General features: G+C 38.8%; 1 protein-coding gene across 5 annotated transcripts in view; it reads right to left on the bottom strand.

Moving 5' to 3' along the window:
- Window positions 1-25421, bottom strand: part of chd9 (chromodomain helicase DNA binding protein 9) — a 78079-nt gene that overhangs the window by 12654 nt on the left and 40004 nt on the right. For all 5 annotated transcript variants that reach the window (XM_041970089.1, XM_041970172.1, XM_041970258.1 and 2 more), the window contains 17 exons: window positions 15927-16032; window positions 12780-12926; window positions 12302-12370; window positions 12085-12140; window positions 11293-11410; window positions 10875-10961; window positions 10480-10617; window positions 9307-9428; window positions 7980-8223; window positions 5991-6167; window positions 5723-5866; window positions 3615-3870; window positions 3261-3471; window positions 1856-2051; window positions 1522-1704; window positions 456-641; window positions 167-277 (listed from right to left, as the gene is read on the bottom strand). In XM_041970089.1, the coding sequence (XP_041826023.1) occupies window positions 167-277; window positions 456-641; window positions 1522-1704; window positions 1856-2051; window positions 3261-3471; window positions 3615-3870; window positions 5723-5866; window positions 5991-6167; window positions 7980-8223; window positions 9307-9428; window positions 10480-10617; window positions 10875-10961; window positions 11293-11410; window positions 12085-12140; window positions 12302-12370; window positions 12780-12926; window positions 15927-16032 (2551 nt within the window). The remainder of the gene's footprint in view (window positions 1-166; window positions 278-455; window positions 642-1521; window positions 1705-1855; window positions 2052-3260; window positions 3472-3614; window positions 3871-5722; window positions 5867-5990; window positions 6168-7979; window positions 8224-9306; window positions 9429-10479; window positions 10618-10874; window positions 10962-11292; window positions 11411-12084; window positions 12141-12301; window positions 12371-12779; window positions 12927-15926; window positions 16033-25421) is intronic.

Raw genomic sequence — 25421 nt, 5'->3', positions numbered from 1 at the left:
AGCGTAAGAGAAGAGGTTAAAATAAACTCATGAGAGTTTCAGGAAATTTCAGAGGCACTCACATAGATATAAAAAAAAGCTGCATTCCTACTAGATGCTCTTTAAGTCTCAAGTATCCCATTATTTGTGTGTAGAATCCACTGCAAGCACTGTGAGCACTACTTACTCTGCCATTTGCCATGTCCATATCAATGTCAGCCTTTTTGGCCCACTTGTCCCAGAAATTAGGGTCATCTAGTGCAATGTCTGTGCGGTTTCCAGATGCAACAAAACTGGCCTGAAAGCAGACATCAGAATTACATCAAGCTATAATCACATTTGCCATTCTGTCATCTGCTCCTAGTCGTAAATCAAAGAAGGCCTGTGGGTGATTAGAGGGTGTGAAACTAAGTATAAACACAACTAACAGATGAGTGATCTACTGGTTGTGACTTTTTTCCACTCATTTATTTCACCTTAGCAAAAGTGGATCCTCTGCCCTCAGACTCAATGGTAATGGTCTTTGTCCTACGCTGGAGGATCTGGTCGATGTCCTCCTCACAGAATTTGGCCCCTTCATCCTCTTCATCCATGATGGCCCCATAGGCGCCACGTCGCAGCAGATCCTCGATCTCTTTCTTAGATAACTGCTGCTGCACAGCCTGACAAGTAAAACACAACAGTTCATTTCAAAGAATATCCTAAAGTTAATGTACGACATCAAATTCCAGCATCAAGTGAAATGGTGTACTAAATGCAAACACACAGCCAGACACACATGTTGGATTATTTAAATCGTAACATCAGCAGGCCTGTATCTAACCCCAGCAGCTGTTTCGTATGCAAATATGTTCAGACCAGATGTAGAAGGCAGCTAATACTTCAACCTCCTTATAATTCAAATAATTCTCAAGGGGACTCAAAGTGCAGCTCAACATCCACCTACACACTTCTGACACACTCCCTCCCCAGCAGATTAGACTAAAAGGATCAGTTACACATCAAGAGGAAATTTTAAACAGTGACCATCATGATTTAGGGATGTTTTTTTTGGCTTGACATCTTATTGTTGTTCACTGTTCCACTGATGTAATTCAGTACTCAGAATCTGACTCACTTTTTAACAAACTGGAAAACTCAGCTGGAATAAGAACAAAAACCACCAGATTTATTACCTATTTTTCTCCAGATGAAAACACTCAAACTTCATTTGAGTGCAAAAAGTACTTTTTTTGAGCTGTGTTGTTTTAAGTGTACTCTTTTTTTAACTGCAATTTTTCACCTTCTAAGTTTTAAGTGAATTTTGTGCAACAACCTGTACTGGTGGTTCTGTCAAATCATAGCTAAAAATATTTTCTTTGCTCCTTCTCTCCATGTTAACTCAATGCTGTGAAAGAGTAATGTCTAGCCAAAGCTCAATCAAAAGGATATTTATCCCAAGAAAAGACATTATAAATATATAATAAATAACAATATTCCCATGATTAAATTATTTTATTCCCCATTTCTAATCCAGACCATCTTGGACAGTTCCAGACTCACCCCTCCCCCAGTGCTTCCTCCCAGACTGTTATCCCGGCCGCTCATGCTCTGCAACACGGCTTTGTCCAGACCCAGCTTGAGGCTGGCGCGATCGAACATTTCCCGCTCGTATGAGTTCCTGGTGATCAGTCGGTACACCTTCACTGCTTTGTTCTGACCGATCCGGTGGCAGCGAGCCTGGGCCTGTGAAGCACACACAAACTCAGCAACACATGCAAAACATAATTGCATTTGTTTCAACATCTGCACCTTGATACTAAGTCTTTCTAATGCCAACATATAAATGTCCAAACAGCTACTTTCATCTACTGTTACGTGAGGTTTTGAGTCCTACCTGCAGGTCGTTCTGTGGGTTCCAGTCAGAGTCAAAGATGATGCAGGTGTCTGCTGCCGTGAGGTTGATTCCCAGGCCGCCAGCTCTTGTGCACAGGAGGAAAACGAAGCGGTCCGAGTCGGGCTTACTGAAGCGGTCGATAGCAGCCTGTCGCAGGTTTCCACGAACACGTCCATCAATCCGCTCATACAAGTACCTGCAACATGACATACCATGGACAACACACATGAATAAAACAAGATCCATGAATATTACAATCATAACTTCAACTAAAACAAAGCAAAAATGGACTCAAAGCTCTCTCTTCTTCTTTTTTTTTACATTACATTCTCTTAACCTGAAAAACAAAACAAAACAAAACACAACAAAAAAACTCAAGGGAGTGGCTATGCTCTTTCACAATGTGTCCATTCTCATCACTTCCTACAATCCGACCTCCTGCCCTCCCTTAGGTAATCCACTTCCACTCGAGAGAAACCTCACAGAATCTCCAGCTTGTCTGATGTGGTGGAGCCCTGAGGGCTTCTGTAACCTGCCGCTGAACCCTGTCTGAGGTCTGTGCTGTACAGCTCCTCACATGGTTACAACAGTTTCAGGTTTGCTCCAGCTTCTGGCAGGAAGCCAGAGGAAAGAAAGACACTGAGACACGGGAGAAATGAAAGGGGGTAAAGAAAGAAAGACCCAAAAAGTAAGAAAGTGAAGAGGAAAAACAGAGGAGGAAGACTTGGACAGAAACATGCTAAGAGACAAGACGAGAACTTGTGATTCTTTGATAAAGCAGCTTTATGGTCATTATCAGCTGCTCCTGCGCTCGGTGGGAGGGGGAACAGCACAGCAACAGGGAAAAGGCAGATTCTGTCTTCAAAGGAAAATAAGGGATACGTCATAGCTCTTAATTTTAGCAAATAAAAAAAAGGAGAGAAATCCAAAAGATTAAAATAGCCAGTTGACGTCTTTAAGGTTTATTAGATAGTTTTTTAGGAAGTGTAGAAAAACTGTGATACGTTTGATATCTGTTTGGTCAAAGAAAACATTAATGTGACTACATGTATGAGGGTGAGTATTAGCAGTGTTTCCCTGTATGGATGTTGTATAACTGCATGCTTACTGCTCCATCTTGGTGAAATAAGTTCTATCTTCATGTCATGCAGAGGATAAACAGAGACAGAAAGTGGGTGATTAGATGAATGTAGGTGTTTTGTTAACTGTACTGTAGCGAGGTTCTGTACCTCTACTCACTAATGTTGCTACCTGCTGCTCTCACTGTGTCCATATGAGTTGCATGAGTTTAAAATCTTGTTTTCATGTGCAAAAAATGTGCTTTCTTTTCTTAACAGAGGATAGAATATGGTCAGACAGAATGACCGAACAGCAGCACTGTTATTTCTCAGTTATACTCCATTACCTTCTCTGAATGAGGTAGTCTTCCAAAATATCCAGACAGCGCACCATCTGGGAGAAGATGAGCACCTTGTGGCCTCCTGCCTTCATCTTAGGCAGCAATTTGTCAATAAGGACCAACTTCCCAGCAGACTGCACCATCGCCTGCAGGTGAAAGTCAATGGCAGTAGGACTGTGTACTTCCCTAAAGTCCTCGAGGATCTTCTCTTCTGCCCCTAACAAAGCAAAGACAATCACATCAGCACTGCAGTGTTGACATGGTTCACTTTTAATTTCGTTCATGTTTAGTTGAATATTTTTCTTTTAGCTATACATTTCAGATATGCTGTCACTTTAAAGAAACAGAGTATCATCTAACCTTTGATGAGGTAGGGGTGATTGCAGCATTTTCTGAGCTCCATCATGGTGTTGACCAGGTTGGGCATATTAGACTGGCCTGCTCCTTTAGCCAGGAAAGAGAAGTTCTTCTCAAGAATGGCCCGATAGTATTTCTTCTGGATGTTAGTGAGCTCAACCTCAATGATGGTTTCCTCTTTAGGAGCCAGCTTCTTCTCCACATCCTCTTTCAGGCGACGCAGCATCATGGGCTTCAGGATGCCCTGAAGCTTCTGCACCTGTAGGCCCCAGCAGATGACAAGACAACTATGATATCCAACAGTTGACTGTGAAGACCACTGAGTTGACATGTGCTGTGTTTGCACATGATACATTCAAAGAAGTCGTGTTGGACTTTAAAAAATGACCAAGTTGAGACTCATTCATTATATCTAAATTTATGATCAACGTTATTGTAAGAGCAGATTGTTTAAGAGTATTCAAGGTTAACTATGATGGAGCAACAGATGAGGCAATGCAGTTGCAGAGACTGAAAAGTATCACCAATAGAGGAACAAGTAGACATTGCAACATCTTTCTTCTGTAAAATAACCAGTAAAATGAAAATATGAAGAGCTACAAGACACTATAACCATGAATTTATCGGTTTGAAAATGTTGATTCCCTCCACAGTGACACTTAGAGTGATCGAGGGGTAAAAGTCTTTAATGTGTCAGTTTTTCCCTTTAAATAACAACCACATTCAGGTTTACGCCTTACCTTATCCATGGAGCTGATTTAAAAGACCTAACTCATTTTGTTGTTAAATGTGCTGCCAAAAATTACTCATTTTTCCCTCAACATCCATTCTATAGCCCAAATATTTCCATAGATCTTGTGCTTGTTTTTTTATAACCAATTTTACATTTCCAGTGCTTTTAGCCCTCTTCTCTCTCATTTCACAGCATGCATGCAGAGCCTATTGTCATTTAGTTTGTTATTTTATGCAGGAAAGGTTTAAAAAGCAATTAGGCCTGACTCAGCAAAAAAGACTGATTTTCAGCTGCTCTGCAGACACACACCACATATTCAAAGACAGTACAATCACACATTCTTATAGAGGGAGTAAGCAGCAGCTGAGGGGCCACATCAGTGGTCACACCAGTATCTGTTCATCAAATGCTAGTTGTGAGTCATTTTAAACATTCACTAACAACAAACTATGTATCCCACAATTTTAAATTGGAGCAAATTACATTACATCAGTCTACCCTTAAAGATTAGTCATGGAAAATAAGGAACATAGCTTTGTCTTTTGTATAGCATAATAAAATTTTATTAGTTTACCCTACTTGACAATGGCAGTGTACCCACTGCAACATCAAGGTTATAAGGATACATACTGTGTATCCCTGCTCTATATAAATACCATAAGGTAAATACCATTTCTATTATTTAGGTGTTTCATTGTTGGGCAAAAGAGCATTCATATTTTTTAAAGCAGAAGTTGCTTAAAAATCACAAATCACAACATTATATCCCACATTATACATTATATATATTTTTTTTAACTTAAAAATCTTGAGGTTGTGCTACAGTCAGTGCTGCATCATAACCACATTTAATTTTATTTTATTTAATGTTTATAAAATCAAACATTGTAAGGAGTCTTGTGTAACATCAGTTATAAGATTTAACTGTTTCTTAACTGCATCAGCAGCTTTTCCTAAGAACAGAATTACTCATTTCCTGCCACACAACACTTTGTACAAAGAGCAATGACAGCCTTTTTTTGTGGGGTATTGCTACTACATAGCCCAAAAATGGGAAGCATCATACTCCATTACCTATGAGCATCACTGTAGCCTATTTGGAAAAACAATACTACAAAGGTTCCTTTTACGTTGATAGAATTCTTAGTTTGAGTAAATTAATAATTAAAAAGCCATTTTTTAAAACAAACAAAAAAAAAAAAACATATTGAGGACTTGGAACAAAGAATCTGCTAAATTAAAGACAGCGATCCCACAGTTTTGTGACTTGATCAAGTTTCATGCAATAATTCTGCAAGTTTTAATAAATTTCTGGAAAATTAATTTTGAACATTCAAAATAGAAATTAAACATTGCTAACACAAATTTGCACACTTACCTGCTCCTCAGTTTTGAGGTCTCCAAACTCCTGCATGAAGGTGTTTTCAGAAGGGAAACGTGCCGGCTCCAGGAAGTGGAGGAGGCTGAAAAGCTCCTCCACAGTGTTTTGCAGAGGTGTACCGGTCAGCAGGACCTTGTGTTCCTAAAACAGCACAAGAATTCAAATTTAAAAGACAAAACAGAGTCTGCTTTCTCAATGATAAGTCAAACCTATACAGCAAGTTACATACAATGTTTTACAACTTGTTTGCTGATGATTTACGCACCAGATTCATGAGCTTGAAGCCCTCGAGCAGCTTGCAGTTCTTGTTCTTGAGACGATGGGCCTCATCGATAATCACACAGCGCCACTCTATGGCGTTGAGCTCAGGACAGCCTCCGAGGATCATTTCAAATGTGGTGATAACAGCCTGGAACCTGTAGGCACCTCGTATCACACGTCCCTTTGGACAAAGAGAGGAAGAGATGTCAACGAGGCATAAAAAAAAAAGACCAGTTTAAAAAAAGAGAAACAGTTTGTTTAAAAAGAAAACATTTTATTTGCTTAGTTGGTCAAAATGTCCTTTTATAAATTTGACTTGTAGAAAATATGTACTGTACAACTAAATAAAGAGAGAACAATGAGCATGTAAATGTTCAATAGGTAAGTATACTGAAAAGAAAATCAATTAAGAATGGACACGTTCCGGTACACAATTCTCCAGTACACCACTGGAGTTGCCCACATAGATCAGAGACTTTCAGACCTGCAGCCATTTGCCTTTCACCACAAACACATGGCTCTCTTCACTTAAATTTCACATGCAAAAAAAAACAAACAAAAAAAAAACCCCAAGGAAGCCATTTACATTATGGAAACCATCTACATTATGGCCAGAACACAAGTCCTGCATGTGAGTCCTAATGCTGTTTGTTTTGTCTGTCTGTCTGTCTGGGGAGGCCTTACATTACCCCGCCTCTCCATTTGTATCTATTGCCTTGACAACAGGCCTCGAGGGATCCTCAGTTATCAACCCCCTCCCACAGCCAGCCAGCCAACAGACTGCTGTAGAGGAGCTACTTGCTCTGATATGCCTGAGCGGCGTTGACAGAGCGCTCCCCTTGGGGAGTGCTATGACATCACAGGCTGCCTGGGAGACAGCCTGGTGGCGGCTCCGCTCTGTTCTCCTCTCCCCCACCTTAATTCCTGCTACGGTTCGCCTGAACACTAAGAGCTCCTAACTGCCTGTTGTGAAACATCACATGGCCTGCCAACCACAGAAAGCCTCTGCCCAAGGCTCACTAACTACCTCCCAACCTACTTATTGTCAGACACACACCCCTCTCCGGTTCTTATTATATGCCATCTTAGTATTACAAATCACTTACTCATTTAACTGTTCTCCCATCACAGTGAAGTCCTAGTTTTCATTAGGAAAAAAATTATTTAAATAAATAAATAAAATAATTCAGAAGACTATCAAGAGGAGCCTTAAACCCATAAAAGTCCCCTTGACAAGCAAATCTGTTCGGTACAACTCAGCAGCCAGACCATCGTTCTAGTTGCTACGATGCTGGACAGGACAAGAAAAAAAAAAAAAAAAAAAATTTGCAGCCTCTCTTTAAAGCGCTCAAGTGTGATTTATAAGGTACAGAAATGTTAAATTTGTGCGTACGAAAGCCACATAAATCCAAACCTTTCCTACAATTCCTCCTCACAGCACAAACAGAAAACTCTAATGCAGCAACTGCTGTTTGTTTCCCTCTTTCTACAGATGAGATCTGTGAAATCTGAAGTGTTCTCGCTGCATTTGCTAATAAAGTTCTGGAGATTTTCAATATCGTAATCCTATTGTTGGAAGCAGGCCCCTTGTTCTAAAACATAAAGGTGTTCACAGCAGCACTCTAATCACCTGGCTTTGAAGGGTAAAACATTTCGTGTGGCACAATGAACCAGAAGGCATCTGAATCCCCATTTCTGTAAGTAAGAAGTGGGACAAGTTGCATTTCCCCCTAGTGAATCCCAAGCCAGCCTCAAGGATTTTATCAGAGCTGAACAGCTAATCACAGTCTCCACTGGTAATTCTTTTCTTAAAACACCAATACCTGCAGCTGCTGCTTTATCTAAATGAGCAATTAGAATCAAAAATAGGGATTTGATGCAGGGCTTTAGATCTTTATTCTGGGCACCCTTGACCCTCACTTGAAAATTTACAAGACAAACTGGGAACTCAGCTCATTACCACCACTACAACATTTTTGTGTTTGTTGTTTACCTGTGCATCCCTGAAATACATCTCATACTGCTGGAGCATCTGCCTGCTGACCATACTTCCATGGTAGACGATGATGTTGAGGTGAGTCCACGTCCGGAACTCGCGCTCCCAGTTTGCAATGGTAGAGAGTGGGGCGATGATGAGAAAGGGCCCCTTGATGCCCACACGGTAGATCTCCTCCAGGAATGTGATGGACTGGATGGTCTTTCCCAGACCCATCTCGTCTGCCAGGATACAGTTGCGTCTGCCAGGTGGAAGGAAACAAAAGTTAAAACAGTGAGGACATGGTTGTGGAGCTAATAAATATGAGGAGATACATTATATATAACCTACTATCTTTTTTTTTTAAATCACCTATTAATAAGTGTAAAGGATATATCTGTGGTGTGTGCAGAATAGATGAGTGGAAGTGCCACACAAGCCACTACTATGTCTCCGTATTTATCATCACAAGAATTTTTTTGTACGTAACAGAATATGAGAACCTGTAGAAGGGCAAAGGGAGCTAAACAAAGAAAATGAAAAAGATCCCATGACACTAAAAGAATAAACAACAAACAACATCATCAGCAGTAATAACACAGGAGAGATGTGAGATACAGCATAATGCCTCTGCTGCGCGGTGTGCTCCTGCAATCCATTTATTCAGCTGTCCAGTGGGTGGGGGTATTATGTCTTGATGCTAATTGCAACGTGCAGATATTCCCACTGGCCTCTTAAGCAGCCCTCTACTTTTGATGAATCTCTCTGCGTAGGCATACACAAACTCCTGCATGCTCACACACAACTAAACCAATTCCCAATGTTAATGCAGACACACTGACACTGTACTCCAGATGTACTCTGCAGCGCTTCTTTAGTGAATGTGGGCGAAGTAAGAGCAATCACTGCTGCGGCAGCGTGCACCTTGACAGCATATCGGACTGTCCTCATAGCCCCAACAAATACAATTGCAGACTGGATGCAAAACAGGACATTTCATTCATTATTTATTACCTACAGTCTCAAAACACCCAGAAGATTAGCTTAAAATACAAGAGCTCTGTGAAATCAATCAACATGCAATGATACTTTACACTCGATGACTCCTTTTTTTTTTTAGCCAACCTTTACTGACACAAATAGGGAAAATTACAATTAAAAAAGTTGGTTGAATATTGCAAAATTAGATTAATGACATCAAAAACTCCAAAGTGAGCACAGGTGGAGTCCCTTTTTTTTTAGAAGAAACCCAGGTCAAGATCTAGCCCGTAGATTGTATTCAGAAACCATGATGACCAGTTCCCTACAGTAAAAACTTAAACATGCACAGTCCTTCAAAACTGACCTGTTGTACCAGTTGAAGAGAAGCCAGTTGACCCCCTCAAGCTGGTAGTCCCTGAGCATGTTGCCATTCCTGTACTCCCTCGACTGTTCCCTCTTCTTCCAGTGGTTGGCTGGGGGCCGCTCCTGAGTGACACAAGGAGGGTTTTTGTTATGGCAGCTTGAAACTTATTTCTACTTTTAGATTTTAGACAAACACATTTCTGTGGAGTCATAAAACATAAAAAAAATTATGAACTCTTTGCAAAATGACAAGATGTTACAGGTTATGATAACAATCAAATCTTAAAATTAACTACAGCACACGAATCATTTTACTTATTCACATATGTTTCTTGAAAAACAGCCTCCTAACAATGACATTAGAGGAAGAATCATTAAATTTAAAGCCTCAAATAAACAGAAACTATAGATGCTGCTATTTTGTTTATTTTTCTCCATGTTAAACCCGACACAAAGCTGATCTTGCATTTGGCTTGAAACATAAATGCATTTCCTAGAGTGATAAATGTAAATGTTCCATCAGTTTCAAATGGGTTAAAAACAGATAATAGTATGAATAAGAAAATAAAGTGAGAATGTAGCTCCATCTTTTCCTAAAAGCAGGATACATCTAAACCATGTGGTGTTTATACCGAAGGACTTTTATCTGAAACTTGAAGGGTACAGACTGTCTACTTGTTATACTTGTAGATTTTGTTTTTGGGTAACAGATGTTAAATCAAGAAATTATTGAGGTAGACCAGTGAGAGAATATGGCTAATGGAAAGCTGGAACACAAAGCCGTTGTGACTGAGCTCAGAGAAGTCTGGTTATTATGAACTATAAACACAGCAGAGTCTGGCGCTTGATGGAAAAAACCCTGTTTTTGCTGAATTCATCTGCTTTTACAGTCAACAACATAATTTTTGTCTTTGCTAAGAACTTAATACAGAAATAGCAACATTTGTACTCTTTTATAAGAACCACCATTAAATCGTCTTACAATTAGTCTTTTAAGCCAATTTATATAACTATGCAAGTGTGTTCTTTTGTAAAACGATTTGGTCATGCCAGCTGATTTCAACATTCATAATCTGTTCGTGACACATACATGTTTTTTTGTTTTAAAGTAGAACATCCTTATTAGCGTCTGAAAAACATCACTGAGTGAAAAACAGTGGTAAATATTGTTTACCATCCTGCGCGAGTCTGGCTTGACTGTCTGCAGCTGCTCAAACTCTTCAATCTTGCTCTGATCCACATCGTCCTTCAGCTCCCAGGTGCTGTCCTCGTATGGCAGCGAGCACCACTTCACCAGGTAGTACACCACCTCCTGCAGCAGGCAGAGGAGAACTGGAAATGACTAAAGCAAGGCTAAGCTCTGCTTTTATAATATTAACAAAAGCTTCGAGGAAGCCCATTAGGATATTTTCTAAGATTTAAAGACAACGTTTAAATGGAAAACATAGTAAAAGGAACAAAGCTACCTAAAACGAGAAGGAGGGGGGTATAAAACATGTTCAGGAGCAACAGAGGCAAACGCATGGTCTGCAACTGTATAATTACCAGAAGAAAGCAGATTTACTTTACCTCTCCTGTGTCTTTGTCCTCGCAGTATGATACCTCCAGCACTCTGTCCACCTCTACGTAGTCAGGGTTAAAAGGTTCCTCCTCCATCTGAGAGGAATAGAAAGGGAGACAGAAGGGAAAAAGACAAGAGAAAATGAGAAAATAAACGTAGGTGCCCACACACCATCTGGAGTCTCAGAAAAACATCTCTACTGCATCAGCTGAGCGGGTAAAGCGATTCAAAAATATGTACGCAGATGTGCCAGCCCACACAATGCAAACACAGAAAAAGTATTAACATCCATATACGATCATCTTACACATGTCTGCTAAACACGTTTGACATTACGTAACATACAGAAGAGAAGTAACCCCAATAAGAAAGAAAAACATGTCCATGCGGAGCGAAAACAGTCTGTTTACAGTCACGCAGACTTACATCTGCAAAGAAGAGCGCCCTCTGTGCTTGTTTTATCTTGAAGCGTTTGATCTTCTGCTGAATCCTCTTGTCCTTCTCCAGGTGTTGCTCCGTGGCCCACTCACAGTGTAGGTAGGAGCTGAAGAACACACACACACACAACAAGACATGGGCGAGAAAGCATGAATTACAATGAATCAGAGCATCCACGGCAACTGCCAGGCCAGCAGTTGTGATCACGGCCTCATTTACAGGCAAACTAAGCTGATCTCTTCTGTCGCGTCTGAATGAAAAAAATCTCAGCCGTCCCATTCATATCCAACCTTTTCATCTTTTGGCTGAGAAGTAATGAATGTGATCTGAGCTCATGACAGATTATCTGTCACGTGAAAAGAAATTATTTCTCTGGAAAGAACTACAGCTCATAAATCCTAATTTCCAAAACTCTCATATTGATAACTTGATGTGGGAATGAGTGAGTATTTTTATAAATGCTCTTTGCAGAAGAAAAATTATTCTGTAACACAATTTGATGATAACATCCACAGCAAAACTAAAAGCTGTCCCAAAGATGCCCGTTTTATTTTAATCAGTATTCCTTTGCAAAACCCTGAGGACTTTCTGTTTTAACCCAATTTAAATTTTAAAAATAATGGATAAACGTTAGAAAGACAATAGCAACAGAAACAACAGTAACAGTATTAATAGATCCGACCCTTTCTAACATGAAACCGGTGCTGTCTGTTTTTACTGCTTCACTTTCAAGATTTTTACACTTACAACCGAGAAGCTATAAGTGAACTATAAACTTACTAGTTTTTGTATTTTACAAAAAATTCCTCCACTTCAATCATCACCCCTGGAGAAACCTAAAAGGGTTGAAAAGAAAAAAATAGGATTAAACAATTTGGGGCAAAGCTTCCATGTGATCCATTTAGCATTGTGATAATAAGAAAAAACATCTAGACACATTAATTAAATTGTAAAAACAACATTAGGATTGTGAAATAGAATGTTTGAAAATATTTACCTCTTTCTTCACAATACGAGAAGACATGATCTTGTCAACAACGGCAGCATCCTCTTCACTGGGATTCTCCTAAACATGCAGTGACATAAAACATTTAAAGTCGAGCGTTGCATCATCGCCTCCACCAGTCCAAAACTGGCAAGGATGCATTTATGATAGAAAAACCTCGGGACAGAGGCTGTGTGGTGCACACACTGTTAATCCCTCAGAAAAGTTGTGATCCAAATATCTGTCAGAAGTATAATTACTGACTCCACATAACAGGCTTCCTTAGTTTGTACATCACAATGTGATGGTAAAAAGAACAGGCTGTTATGCACCTAACAGCATGGAGACCTGCTGCTGTTCTGCAGAATTTATGGACACTAACGGCACAAACTACACGTCCCTTTCTCCTAAATCAACAAATATTAACGAGACACAAATATAAACATAATTTTGAGATAAAGCTTTTCAGCTTTTCAGCAGAGGAACTTACGACAAACAGCTGAACAGCAGGTTCCTTGGATGCTGCAGCGCCGGTTTTCTTAGCTTTGACGATAACCTTGACTTCCTCATCTGAAAGCCTGGCCTCTAGCTCTTCGGCGTACTTCTTTCTCTTCACTTGGCGATTAGATCGTCTCTTCTACACGAGACAGAAGGGAAAAGTATATTAACATACAAATTGTTAACAAATGTATAAAAAGGTATTCTTAGGTACCTTATAAGTACATTTCAAAACTGATATATAAAAAGGTTGGTTACTCCCACAGGTCTTATTTATTTTACTACTGTAGTTTTATTTATATCCTGAAGAAATGAGCTATTCTGCTAAAGGACACCTGGAAGTCAAAGCTAGCTGTGTTTCTAAGCTCTAGACTCAGATCTAAAAGTTTTTAACGTGTTTTACAGAAAGAAGCCTCCTATGTGCACATAGAGGACCTGAAGCCTTTTCCATCTGAGAGAAATCCAGAGTTAATATGTAGGATTTATTTATTCTTTGGCTGGAATGAGACTTCCTAGTTACTTTACTTTATTGTTATATTAATTAGTTATTTTGGCATGAAAAGAAATAAATAAAATAGACATGTGATTTTACACATAATATTGCTGGGAAATTGATTTAAACATGATAATCGTGATAATAGCAAACTTGTGATTATTTCTTTGACAATATTTGTATCAAGAAAATTTATAAAGGTAACATCCCTAATTTTATTTAAATTAAAGAAATGGCAACGATATGTACCAACTGTGAAGAAGTCTATCGATTACCTGTCACAATGACATTTTTTATTAATTTTTTTCTTAAATTGTGAAGCAACACATGGTTACTTCACATCTGTATGTTTACAACAAACTACAATCCTGTCTCGTATATTTTTGTAATAATCACAACATAAAACACATTGTAGTGCGATAGTGATGACATAAGTTCCCACACTCAGTTGGTCATGGCCAGCATTTTAACCATGAAAAAATTGGTTATATTTTCAAAGAATCAAATAGAGCATCCACAGAAAAAATGACACTCCTTAAGTGAAGAAGAAAGATAAATAAAGAGAGCTTTAAACTTCCTGTCAAACCTTTATGATAATCATATGCGTGGGTTGCTGTATTCCGCATCATACCACAAGCCCCTCCTAATGATAATATGTAGTTAATTAGGAATAAATGCCACTGAGCCAAAGTTAATTAGGTGTGCAGTATGATATCCCTGAGGAGATATACCCTCACATCCACAAACCCAAGCTGACCAGAAGCTACAAAGTCAAACCTGCGACATGCCACAACAATAAGGCTAAAGCCCTGAGGAGACCATGCTTCTGTTCTAGCTGTTGGCCACGCTGCCACGACTTCTGCTGCAGGATCATCCTAAATGAGTCATCAACAGGGTGTGTTAATTAAGGCCAGGGGCGCTGTTAAACAAGTGTAATTATATCATAGGATATAGTCCGGAAAGAACTCAAAAGCAGGGGAGAGAGGTGGTGGAGCGTGGGAGAAGCTGGAGCCAAATGTCAGACCCCACTCAGACAGGTTTGTGTTAACATCTCTTACAGGCTGGACACACAGGAGGCGACGTGGCTCCTTCTCCATCATGTCCTATGGCACTTGTGCGATGAGGTGAAAATTGCTGCTCTCCTCCAGCAAAGCGACAGGTGACATGCATGTGAAAAACTGAGCTAGTTCACGTAGACGTGCACACGGGGACTAGCGACGCGACACAAGAAAATGAAAATGTTCAACCAATCAGCGAGGGGCTTCATTGACTGACCAATGAGAGCAGGCTATACAGCGCAGTCTGCAAACACTTTCAACATGGAAGAATAGATCACTTTAGCTGGATCTGACTTTCCCATACTTTACAATACTTCACACAAAGATGATAGAGATGTAAATAAAAAAGCAGCCGCGTGGCGCCAGGGTGAATGTGTCCGATCGTCCTGAGGTCCGCCATCAAATGACGATATTCACAAAGCTGTTTCCTACTTTATAACATCCGATAAACTCAGGGTTGACTTTTTCTCTGCAAAATCTTCTGACTCTTCATCCTTTATGTCTTGTCTGTCACGGACTGGTTGGAAAATGTCAAAATTCCCTCCAATATCATAACCAATCAAATTTTTGGGAGAAAAGCGATCAAAGAACGCGAATCGAGACACTGCTGCTGCTGTTTGTCGCGTCCCGTGTGTTCGGTTTAACCAGGGTGGCGATGAGGTTCACCTGTCGCTGGTCGCCCCCCGTGTGTTGAGCCCAATATAGTTTCACAGCTTAGCCAAATTTTCTTTAAATCGCTAGGATATATAGATTAAAATTGTATTTGGTAGCTATCGTTGATGCGAGACATCTTAAAATTTATCATTATGATATAGTGAACACCCAAAAAAATGGCTTTTTCTATCCAGAATAAGATCCAATTATAAGAGAGCAGTATTTAACTTGCTATAACATCGTTGTATGGTACTAAATATGTGATTTTAATGCCTGAATTAAAGAAAAAATATAAAGGGAAGGTCATATTTGAATTTAAAAGGCTGTGGTGGTGAGAAATATCCCTTTTTAAATTAAAACTGCAATTGAGACCGAGCACCATTCAACTTGCTTTCAATGGTAAAATTAGGTATTGCATGTGCAAGTAAAGCTGCTATTGACCTAGATAATCCTACACTGTTGTCAGTTTTCTTCATCAACACAGATAGGAATGTGCACTTGAGATTGCCACCCACTGCATGACCTTCACATGAACCAGAGTCAATCCTTCTAGACTCAAACTAAAGCTTCCTCTGTGCTCAGCAGCAGTGTGAGCACTCAGGCCGAGGACATCACTTCACTCACTCGCTCGCTAGCTGAATGATACCAGAAAATGAAGAGAGAAAAAAAGAGTCTGCTTTTTCTATTTTTTCACACTGCCTTTGTGACACCACAGACAGCAACACACACTTCACAGCTGAGTAAAATTAAAACTCAGTCAAAAACCACCTAAATTTTCAATGTTAAAGCAGAAATCACAGCTTAAAGCTCGTGTTGCTAATTTGATTAAAAGCTGCTAACATTAGTAACAAAAGCCCCAAGCATGAGAACCCCAGAGCCAATCATATCAAAGACGAGTGTTTGCAAGTGTGTGTTCTACGTAAAGGGAACTCACAGAGTCGTCCTTAGAAGTGTGTCGAGGGGGAGGATCGTCATCTGACTCCTCCTCTGAAGAATCTGGCTTTCGTTTTTTCCTTTTTCCAAACTTGATGACAATTTTCCTGAAAAAGACAAAAAAACAACATGGAGTGAGGATCAAAGCAATTAAAACTGGCTTTAAGTTTATATTATTTACATATATTTTCAATAGTTTCAATAGGTTTTATGGATTTCTAAAATACGATCTACATCAAACCTGATGACACAGACTAATGAGACTTAATAATTATTATGTAATTACAATTATTTGAGCTGATTTTGAGATGATCGCCTGTTTGAAAACTGGTGAAACTGATGAAAGGACAAAAGTCTGGTTTCCATTTTTATTACGGTAACTTAATTCACTGAAATGTGATGGCTGTTATTTTTCGTTAGTTAGGCGAGTTATTAAATTATTTGTAGGTATATAGACTAATAATAGCATAAAAATCTATGAAAAAAAATCACATTTTACTGAAGTTTCAGGATATCCTAAAGAGGCATCAAAACAGTCTAAAGATAATACTGGCTTGTTTATGTAAATCACTGAAGCCTTGCATTCAAATTAAGCTTGTATTATTTGTACCTATACATAGACTTGTTGTGCTGCCAGGCGGATCGCGCAATCTATTATGATACAATGGAGAAAAACTGTAAGAGAAAATCTACTAAAACATACTAAAAATCTACAAATAATAAAGACATAGATTTTTAATTGCCCCAGATCAACAAATGAGGGCATGTAAAAGAGCAGAAGATCAGCCAATAATGTCAGTAAAAATGAAAAAAAATCTTTCAGCAAACCAGAATAAAAACATGTTTTGGACTTACATAAATTAATAACTAAAAAATTAACATTAGGTTGATCATAATGTCAAACGCAGGTTAAAGCGGCAGCTTGTCAGAGGCAGAAACTGCTGGAAGACGTTACTTTGAAGCAAATTTACATGACAACTTTGGCAGAATTTCAACAGTTTGATAAAATTGATCAAATCTGTGCATAAATACACCTGGGCAGCTCTGCACACCATCACTTAGGGATGTATTTCCAGCAAGGCTTTACATTTTCACAGTATGCTTCTGTACAGGTGTGAGCTTCCAGTTTTTAGCTAAATTTACGAAACAACAATAGCAATGGAAATACTGTCAGGAATTCTTACATGTATTATCATAATCACATTATAAAATAACTGGAATCCATCACTCCCTCCAGTTCTACATATTCAGACCAATGTCATTTGATTCTCGACTTTTATTTAAAATTTACAGTAATTTTGCTTATTCGTTTTTAAAGATTCTAACAATGTCCACATATACTATGATAACACAAAGATAGTCTGATGATAAGCAACCAGGGGCAGAAATATCAGCAGGCAGCACAGTAAACAGACAAGCTTTTACTTTATATAAATGTTTCAGGCTCCAACTCTTCATTTCCTCTCCAGTCACTGTCACATAATATTCTGTGACCTTTCCAAAGATATTCTCTCGCCACACATTCATACATAGACCTTTTATCCTGTGCTCCTCCATTCATATGATCTCTAGCAAGCCATCAAATCTCTGCTTTAATGTGATGTTATTGGGAAAATAAAAACACTGCTTTCATGTTAACAGCAGAAAAGTCTCTTGCACTCATCCAAGCTTGCACACTTACAACAAGCCCACCCCCGCTTTCCCAAAAAGGGACATGCTCCATAGGCCACGCATACAAACACAGTATGTCTCCAGCTACGAGGATGTCTCTGTGGGGCTGGTTCATATGAGATTATATTAGAGTCTGCATGTGAACAAAGATTCCCATTCTGGCCAATCTCTGCTCCTCTTCGATCTTTCTGTTTGACAGTCAGACACCAAACAAACGTCAACAAACTGAACAAGAAAACCATCCTCCAAAGCGTGGGAACAGTAAAGAACTGACAAAACAGCAAAATACCTGTAATTTCAGTAATTGAGTGCAATGTTGTAAACAAGAAAGCATATAAATAAGATATTCAGCTCTCCTCTGACCTCCTCTAACTCCACTATCTCCTTCCATCTCTTGCGACTGTGCTGTTGAATTTTTTTCCCATTAAATTCAAAGATGGAGACTTGACACTTTCTTAGTATGCATGAAAGGTGCAAATCTAATGAGGGCAGAGTCTCACACAACAAAACAGGCTGGAAAAAGCAGCTAACATTCCCCCACATTTCTTTAGTTAAACACAACAAATCCTCTGACAAATAATCACTCGGTGGCTTATTTTAGCAGCAATGTTTACAGTAGTCAAAAAACGTATAAATTCATGCCTAACTAAGAACTAAAAAGGTGTCTAACGGGCTAAATTTGAGGGCATCTCCACAAATTCACAAAATGTTTGTAAAGTATAAAACGGATCTTCCAGCAGCACTATGACGGAGAGCCGTGCCTCCACGGGTGTCCTTGCCCCCTCTGGGTGATGTTACGTTTCACAAATCACTTTTGACAGTGACACTTTTATGGTCGCTATGCAACGTGGCTTTGGGGAGTGTATCTGTTAATGTGGGTGGTGATGTTCACATTGACATCACTTCCTCTGGCTGGCTGACCAATGTGCCAGGTCAAAGAGACACACACACACACACACAGACACACACACGAAACAACAACAACAACAAAAAACAACTTATGAAATATAAACAAACAAAAATGTACTGAAGCAGCTGAATGGGACTGAACATAATGTTCTAACATCAGCAGCAGCAGCAGCTCAGCAGCTAACAGTATACAACAGGACGGAAATATCCATCTCCTGACATGGGAAAACTTGAACTTTTGAAGGCTGGGAAATCATCATTTTAGGCAAAAATAAAAGGTACAGACAGCGATATACACCAGCTAGATGGGGTAATTAAGTCTTAAAATAAGGAAAAGTATACACTGTATACATTGTGCATGTATTTGTACATACTTCACACAGGCACAAACAGAACCACATAACCCACATCTTAGTGATGGTTACAGCCTGTTCCACCCTGCTGTGGCAGATAAACTGGACCACCCAGGGCTTTAATAACATTGGCGCTAATGTGCATGCACTCTGAGTGAATCGCTGGCCAACAAGCCGAAGAATATTAACTAAAATTCCAAAGAAAAAGCCAAGACTTTAGAAATTGAGCAGAAGCAGTCAGTTTCATTTTTTGTGGGTCAAATCCCTCTGATTAAAAAAAAAAAAAAAAAAAACATTTTTGCACAGGCAGTTTAAATGCACCATGATGAATTAGAGTATATCCAGCGATATAAGTATGTGAAAGCACCCAGCAGTCTGATGTGAGTGCAAGCACAAGTCGGCATGAAGCTCATCTCAGTGGCTTCTTCAATTTTCTAACTTTTTCTAACTTTCTTTGGCAAACTTGGTAAATTTTTGCCTTTGCTATTATTATTGACTTTTTTTGTTTAGCTTCACCATCTCTGTACATGCTGGTTGGGAGACTTTGGCTAGGTTTCTCTAGAAGCATGTTATTAACACTTTCTTTCAACAGTGCTGCTGTTGGCAATCTGAACAAGACAAGGTTGTAGAAATCAGAGGGTGACACCCAGAGCTGCAGTAGAGGAATGGAGCTAACACAGCGATAAGCTGGATCCAGACAAAGCATGCTTCTAAACAATAAGAGATTCAAGCCATACTTTCCATCTATCAACAGGGACACTGTATAATTGCTGGATGATGAATGAGCTAACCTCTCAAAATTATGTGTGGTTACTGGGTAATTATGGTGGATTCCATGGTTCCTATGGTTACCCTTGCTGGTTTTCAGACAGTTTGGATAAACAGGAATAATATAAGAAAAGCGATTTGACCCTGTATTATTAGGACACAAGTCCGATGACTTATGCACACTCAGGAGTATCTGCTGTGAGTCAAACCTTCTCACTGGAGATACATCATGATATTGAAAAGAACTTTACAAATAGAGCCCATCTAATAATCAATGATATCTGGAAAATATGAATATGAATTTAAATTTGTGTGGAATATGGTGAAACACTCAAAATGTCTTTGTTACTATTATACATACAAAAAGAAGAAGAAGAAAAAAAAAGCAAGAAGAACTGTCTATAAAATGGGATATCGGGAACATACCAGCAAACTCTTCTTGAAGTTAAGAACTCTTATGTTCTATGATTTGGCAGCGTTACAAACAGCAACAATGTTTAAAGTAAGTAAAGGAAGAATTTAAAAGTGAGAACAACTATGAAAAGCATGTGCATTACAGTGTACGTTGTAAGATTGTGGCATAAACTTAAGAACTCAAGCAACGGCCAAACACCAATCAGTTTAAGAAAAAAAAAAAAAATCAGGGAAATGGTTTCAAAATGTATCAAGAAAGTAATAATATGTGAATTTATCAATTTACTGTTGTATGTGTATGTATGTGTATGTATATGGGGGTATGTGTGAATCTGTATGTCTGTGTACGGATATGGGGTAGGACTATACAAGTTTACTTCTGCTTACTCCTTTTCAGACATGAAATGTGAAGATGTAAATATTGTAAATTAAAGAACATGTTTAAAATAAAATCAAATGAAATATGTGTATATGGGTGTAAATATGTAGAATATGTATAGTATATGTTAATATGTAGAGGTATAAGTAGGGCGGCAGATATGCATAAGAGTGTGCAACATCTCTATGTTAAAGAAATAAAATTTTATAAAAATAAATAAAATAAATATTTTTTTACTTCAACCTGCTCCTTTTTGAGCTTGATACTTAAATTTAATTTCTTTGATTATTTGGCTGTGTTTTGTTTGTTTAATTTTCTCTCTTTTTTTAAAAAAAAATCTACTCTAATAGTAGAACTTTTCTTTTGTCTGCTCAAAATAAAACAAATCAACCAAAAACTGCTCTACAAGTAACAGTAAAGGTCCAACATTTCTTTTAATCCTTACAAAGTCAGCCCCTGTGAAATTTATACTTAGTTTAGTTTTTTTTTATCTTTAGGAGAATCATGTTCAAATTAGTAGATTTCTGCTCCTTTTTGTGCCATTTAAAACAATAACTCATCAGTAAAATGTCCAATTTGATGAGGATTTAGTTTCATTCTGATGATTTTAAACATCTTTCAGTTCTCAAATCTTGTGATTTCTTTAAGCCAAGAAGAGCATGCATCCTCTTATTTAACCTGTGTGCACACAATTATTCTTAGTGATGTAACTGAGATCTGTCTATGCGCCTCTTTACCAGGCTTTCAAGCCATCTTGCATTTCTAATTAGACTACAGCTGCCCCTGATCTGACATTGCTGAGTGATCCCTGATGATCCGCTACCTCAAGCTATTCCCTGAGAGTAATGGGCTAGTTGCTGTTAGAGTCTTTTTTGGCACCAATTTCCCTATTGTGCCAAATAACCCCCATCCCTTGTCCCCCCAGTGTTGTCCTGCCCTAGTTGGCATGCCGCCACTGGGAGTGTACGAGTGAGGGTTTGATTTTAATAGAATCAAGACTGGATAGCACTTTGCAGGCCAAGACTGCATGATGGTGCTTCAACGTGTTGGAGAATGATGGCACCCTTTCAGTTGGTCTGCCTCAGAAATTCTTGTTGTAAATGACCGACTTATCCTCCATACTAATGTTAAGCGTGCTGTGTATGTGTTTGCATGTGTTTCTCATCCTGAGGGGTTTATTGACACAGTAGTGCTCATCCTTGTTGGGAAATCCCCCTTCTTATGAATGGAAGGCTATAATCTCAGTGCCACATAACTAACGGGTGGAAACAGTAGTAAAAGCTCCATCATGCCTCCTCTAAAAGACAAATACTGTATCAGCACAGTGCACATGGCCGCATGAGATTTCAGCTTTATTCAGCTTTTATTCAGCAAACATTTTAAAAACAGGCAGCACCCCCCTCACACACACACTCAAATTTGCATTATATGCAGAAGCACAAACGCATTAAAATAAATCACACACCGGCACACATGAACACGTAGACATATGCACCCTGCGAGGGATTAACTAGGAAAACAATTAAAAAACAGCTTTAGCTTTTCCTAATGAAAAAAGTGAGGGAGAAGAGATTAGACGCCAAACAGGCGAGGACTGAAATATGAACAGCTATACACTGCAGCATATATACCAGACTTAAACCTCCATTTTCTATCATGTAATTGATCTCACAAGCACCATTTTGTTTGATTTTTTCTGCTACCCTGCTGCTTCGTAATATCAGCATATTTAGAACATGCCTGCTCGAAGGCAACACTGGATACACAGCTTTGAGCGAGCTAGAGGAACTAAATTTATATTAGGAAAAAAAATGTAAAGAGGAGGGGGAGGAGAAACAAAAAAGGGAATGTGCAGCACGGTGCTTTCATCTCATGATTATATGAGGGCACTTTTCAGCAGGTAGGCTGCAGAGAAAAGCACAAGTCAGCCTGCAGAGAGCTGTGATCGGTCAAGCCTTGCCTGTACAATAAGCCTCGACTTTCCCAAGGGTGGATTGTCTTGGTTCATATTTTGATAAGTGAACTTAATCTTCAGAGCAGACAAGCCAAAATGTATAATCTACCAATGCCTTAGCTCCACTTAAGATTTTATATGTGACCTCTGCAGGCTCGGTTCTCCACAATGAAGCTTTACATATCTTTAAAAAAAATCCCAACAAAAAAACAAAACAAAGATTCAGGCCACATACTTTAACCTGACATCACTATTATGTCTTCACAATCCAAAACACATTGATCTTCCAACTAAAGCAGTGCTTCCATCTTTTGTAAAAAAAAAAAAAAGCATCAATTAGCTGTACTGCTCTGAGTATGATGGGTTAAAATGTCAGCTGTGAAATAAGCTTTGCTTTAGCACAAATTTCATATGGCTGCCAAACCTCAACATTGTAGTCAATTGTAAGAAAAGTTTCACATGAGAGTGGTTACTTTAAACTGAAAGCTTGCTGGTTCAACCCCTGACTTCCCAGTCTACAAACTGAAGCATCCTTGGGCCAAACACTGAACTATGAATGAATATAGTGCAACGTATGCCTTTTGATACCCAAATTTCCCTGAGGGCTCTCTGAAGGGATTAATAAAGTATTTCTATTCTAAATATAAAATCAGTGGATATGATGCTTCAGGACCAACTCCTTTTTAATGACCAGTGTAAACGTGCTGATGTTATAATTTGTTTAAATACAACTGGACCTCTTTGTCCATTTTTAAATATGATTAAAGTTCAGCTTACTCTGAATGACTAAAGTCAATGAAATGAGAAGGAATGTTAAACTAGTTTCTATTATAGCTGATTTTAACTTACCATATCCTGTTAGTACTAAAGAAAACATCAAATGATACATTTTTTTTAAAATGCAGCTTGATGTGTCTTTAAAAAAATCTCTCAGATCAGGAGCCCTAATTAATGCTGAAGCACATTTACAGCAGAAATAGAAAAGACAAAAGTGTAACTTCTTTTCCCATCTATGATATCGACTTTCATTTATGTTTCACATTAGCCAGGCAGTTTTTCATGTGATATGACCCATAATTTCCGTCCAAAACAGCTAGTAGAGCAAAAGAGCTAAACAGACACTAGCCAGGAATTCAGCAGAAGTGGTTCTAATAAAAAGATGCAGTAGGCAGTAATGATGGCGCTGTGCTCTTAGAGAAACAAACCCTTCAGTACACAGACAATTAGAGTTAATAGTCTTATCCTACCCTTCATTCTTTAACCCTTTAAAGCCCAAACCAAAAAAATGGGGAGAGAAGTCAATTTTTTTTAAATCTGAAGTCTTAATTTAGCCCTTTAACAAAATGTAAGAAAATATTTAACAAACATAATCTTTGTATGGGGCTGCATGGTGGTTAGCACCATGGCCTCACAACAAGGCCACTGGTTCGAGCCTTGGCTGGGGGGAGGTTCAAACAGAGGCTTTTCTGTGTGGACTTTACATGTTCTCCCTGTGTATGCGTGGGTTCTCTCAGGGTACTACGGCTTCCACCCACTGCCCAAAGACATGCATATTAGGTTAATTGGTCACTCCCTAGGAGTAAGCGTGAGTGTATGTTTGTCTTTCTATGTTGGTCCTGCGGTAGACTGGTGACCTGTCCAGGGTATACCCTGCCTCTCACCAGCTGAATCTAGGCTAGGTGCCAGCTTCCTCAAGACCCTGAGCTGAAATAAGCAGGATAGAAAATGAATTAATGAAGTTTTGTATATTCACTATGTATTACTGTACATGTCAAAATCATTGTAGTGCATTATTTTATTATTATTGTATCCACCAGGGGCCAGAATACAAGTATCAGATTTACCATAAAGTGATGCAAAAGGTCTCAGAAATGGTATGTATTAAATATGATACATACAGCATTATAGGGTTAAAGAGCCATCAGACAATACAGGGGAACACTAAGCACACACTCGACAACATGTACACATACAAGCCCAAGCTTTTTGTATACAGTCCTGCACACTCCCTCATAAGACAGAGGCTAAAATAATGACTATTGGAAGTCTAGTACCTTTGCGCCTGAGATGCATTAACATTTTATGGGGAAATCCTAGTGGTTCATTTGAACAAGACTCTTCCCTGATATGAATGGCTCACCAGAGGCTTCATGTCACCACAAAGGCAACTCATCTTGATCACCACTGTTCTCATCACATAACTATAACTGAGTATGTAGCTGTACGGAGACATACTTACAAAATGAAAACTTTCCACAGATCCCAATCTTAACAAAATTAATTCAATACATAAACACTAGATTTTCATTCAAAAATGTCAGTATTTTGTGTTTTAAGCAACAGGCAACAGTAAATCCTGAATGGGACTAAAGTACAACCTCAACACCACGACTTCACTGACTTAACTCATTTGACCCCATTTTTAGTGGTTACGTTAATGACGAAAGGTAAAGTGAACACAGAGCTAAAGTCCAAATGTGAAACACTGCAACATACCCACAGCCTTCATCCAAGTAAAATGTATAGATTTCGTGTGTAAAAGAGACCAGTAGGCTACTAATCGAAATATAAATGTCAGCTTTAAAAATTCAGCAGCAGATGCTGCCCCAACACTGTTATTTACTGTTACAACAGGTACAACCAACCCAACAGTGTCAGATTACAGCAGGTAGGCTTTGTCAAACTAAAGCGCTTCCTGCTGTCTGTCTCACATCCGCAGGTAGTCACTTCTTCATTTCAGTGCATTTACTGTAGTTTTTTATTATTATTCATAAATTTAAACCACAGCTAGCTACCTTAAGTTAAGTACAAAGGCAAGTGTTGAAAAAGGAGCGGCGTCATGAATGGACAATCTGCTGCTGGAGCTAAGACGGTGTTAATTTTGTTGTCGTTTTGTGTTTACATTGCAGCGCCATGAGCGTGATCATGTTCTGACTTCTCATGTTTCAAGGCCTAGACATGCCAGCTTTAAAAAAACACTAAGCTTAATACTGCACTTTAAGAAAAAGAATTTAATAAGTTTACTATATTTATTTTTATTAAGCTTGT

This window comes from Melanotaenia boesemani, chromosome 1 (genome assembly GCF_017639745.1).
Source record: "Melanotaenia boesemani isolate fMelBoe1 chromosome 1, fMelBoe1.pri, whole genome shotgun sequence".
Classification (NCBI taxonomy): domain Eukaryota; kingdom Metazoa; phylum Chordata; class Actinopteri; order Atheriniformes; family Melanotaeniidae; genus Melanotaenia; species Melanotaenia boesemani.
Note: the sequence above shows the minus strand (reverse complement) of the source record. Positions and strands in the feature narration are given on the sequence as shown.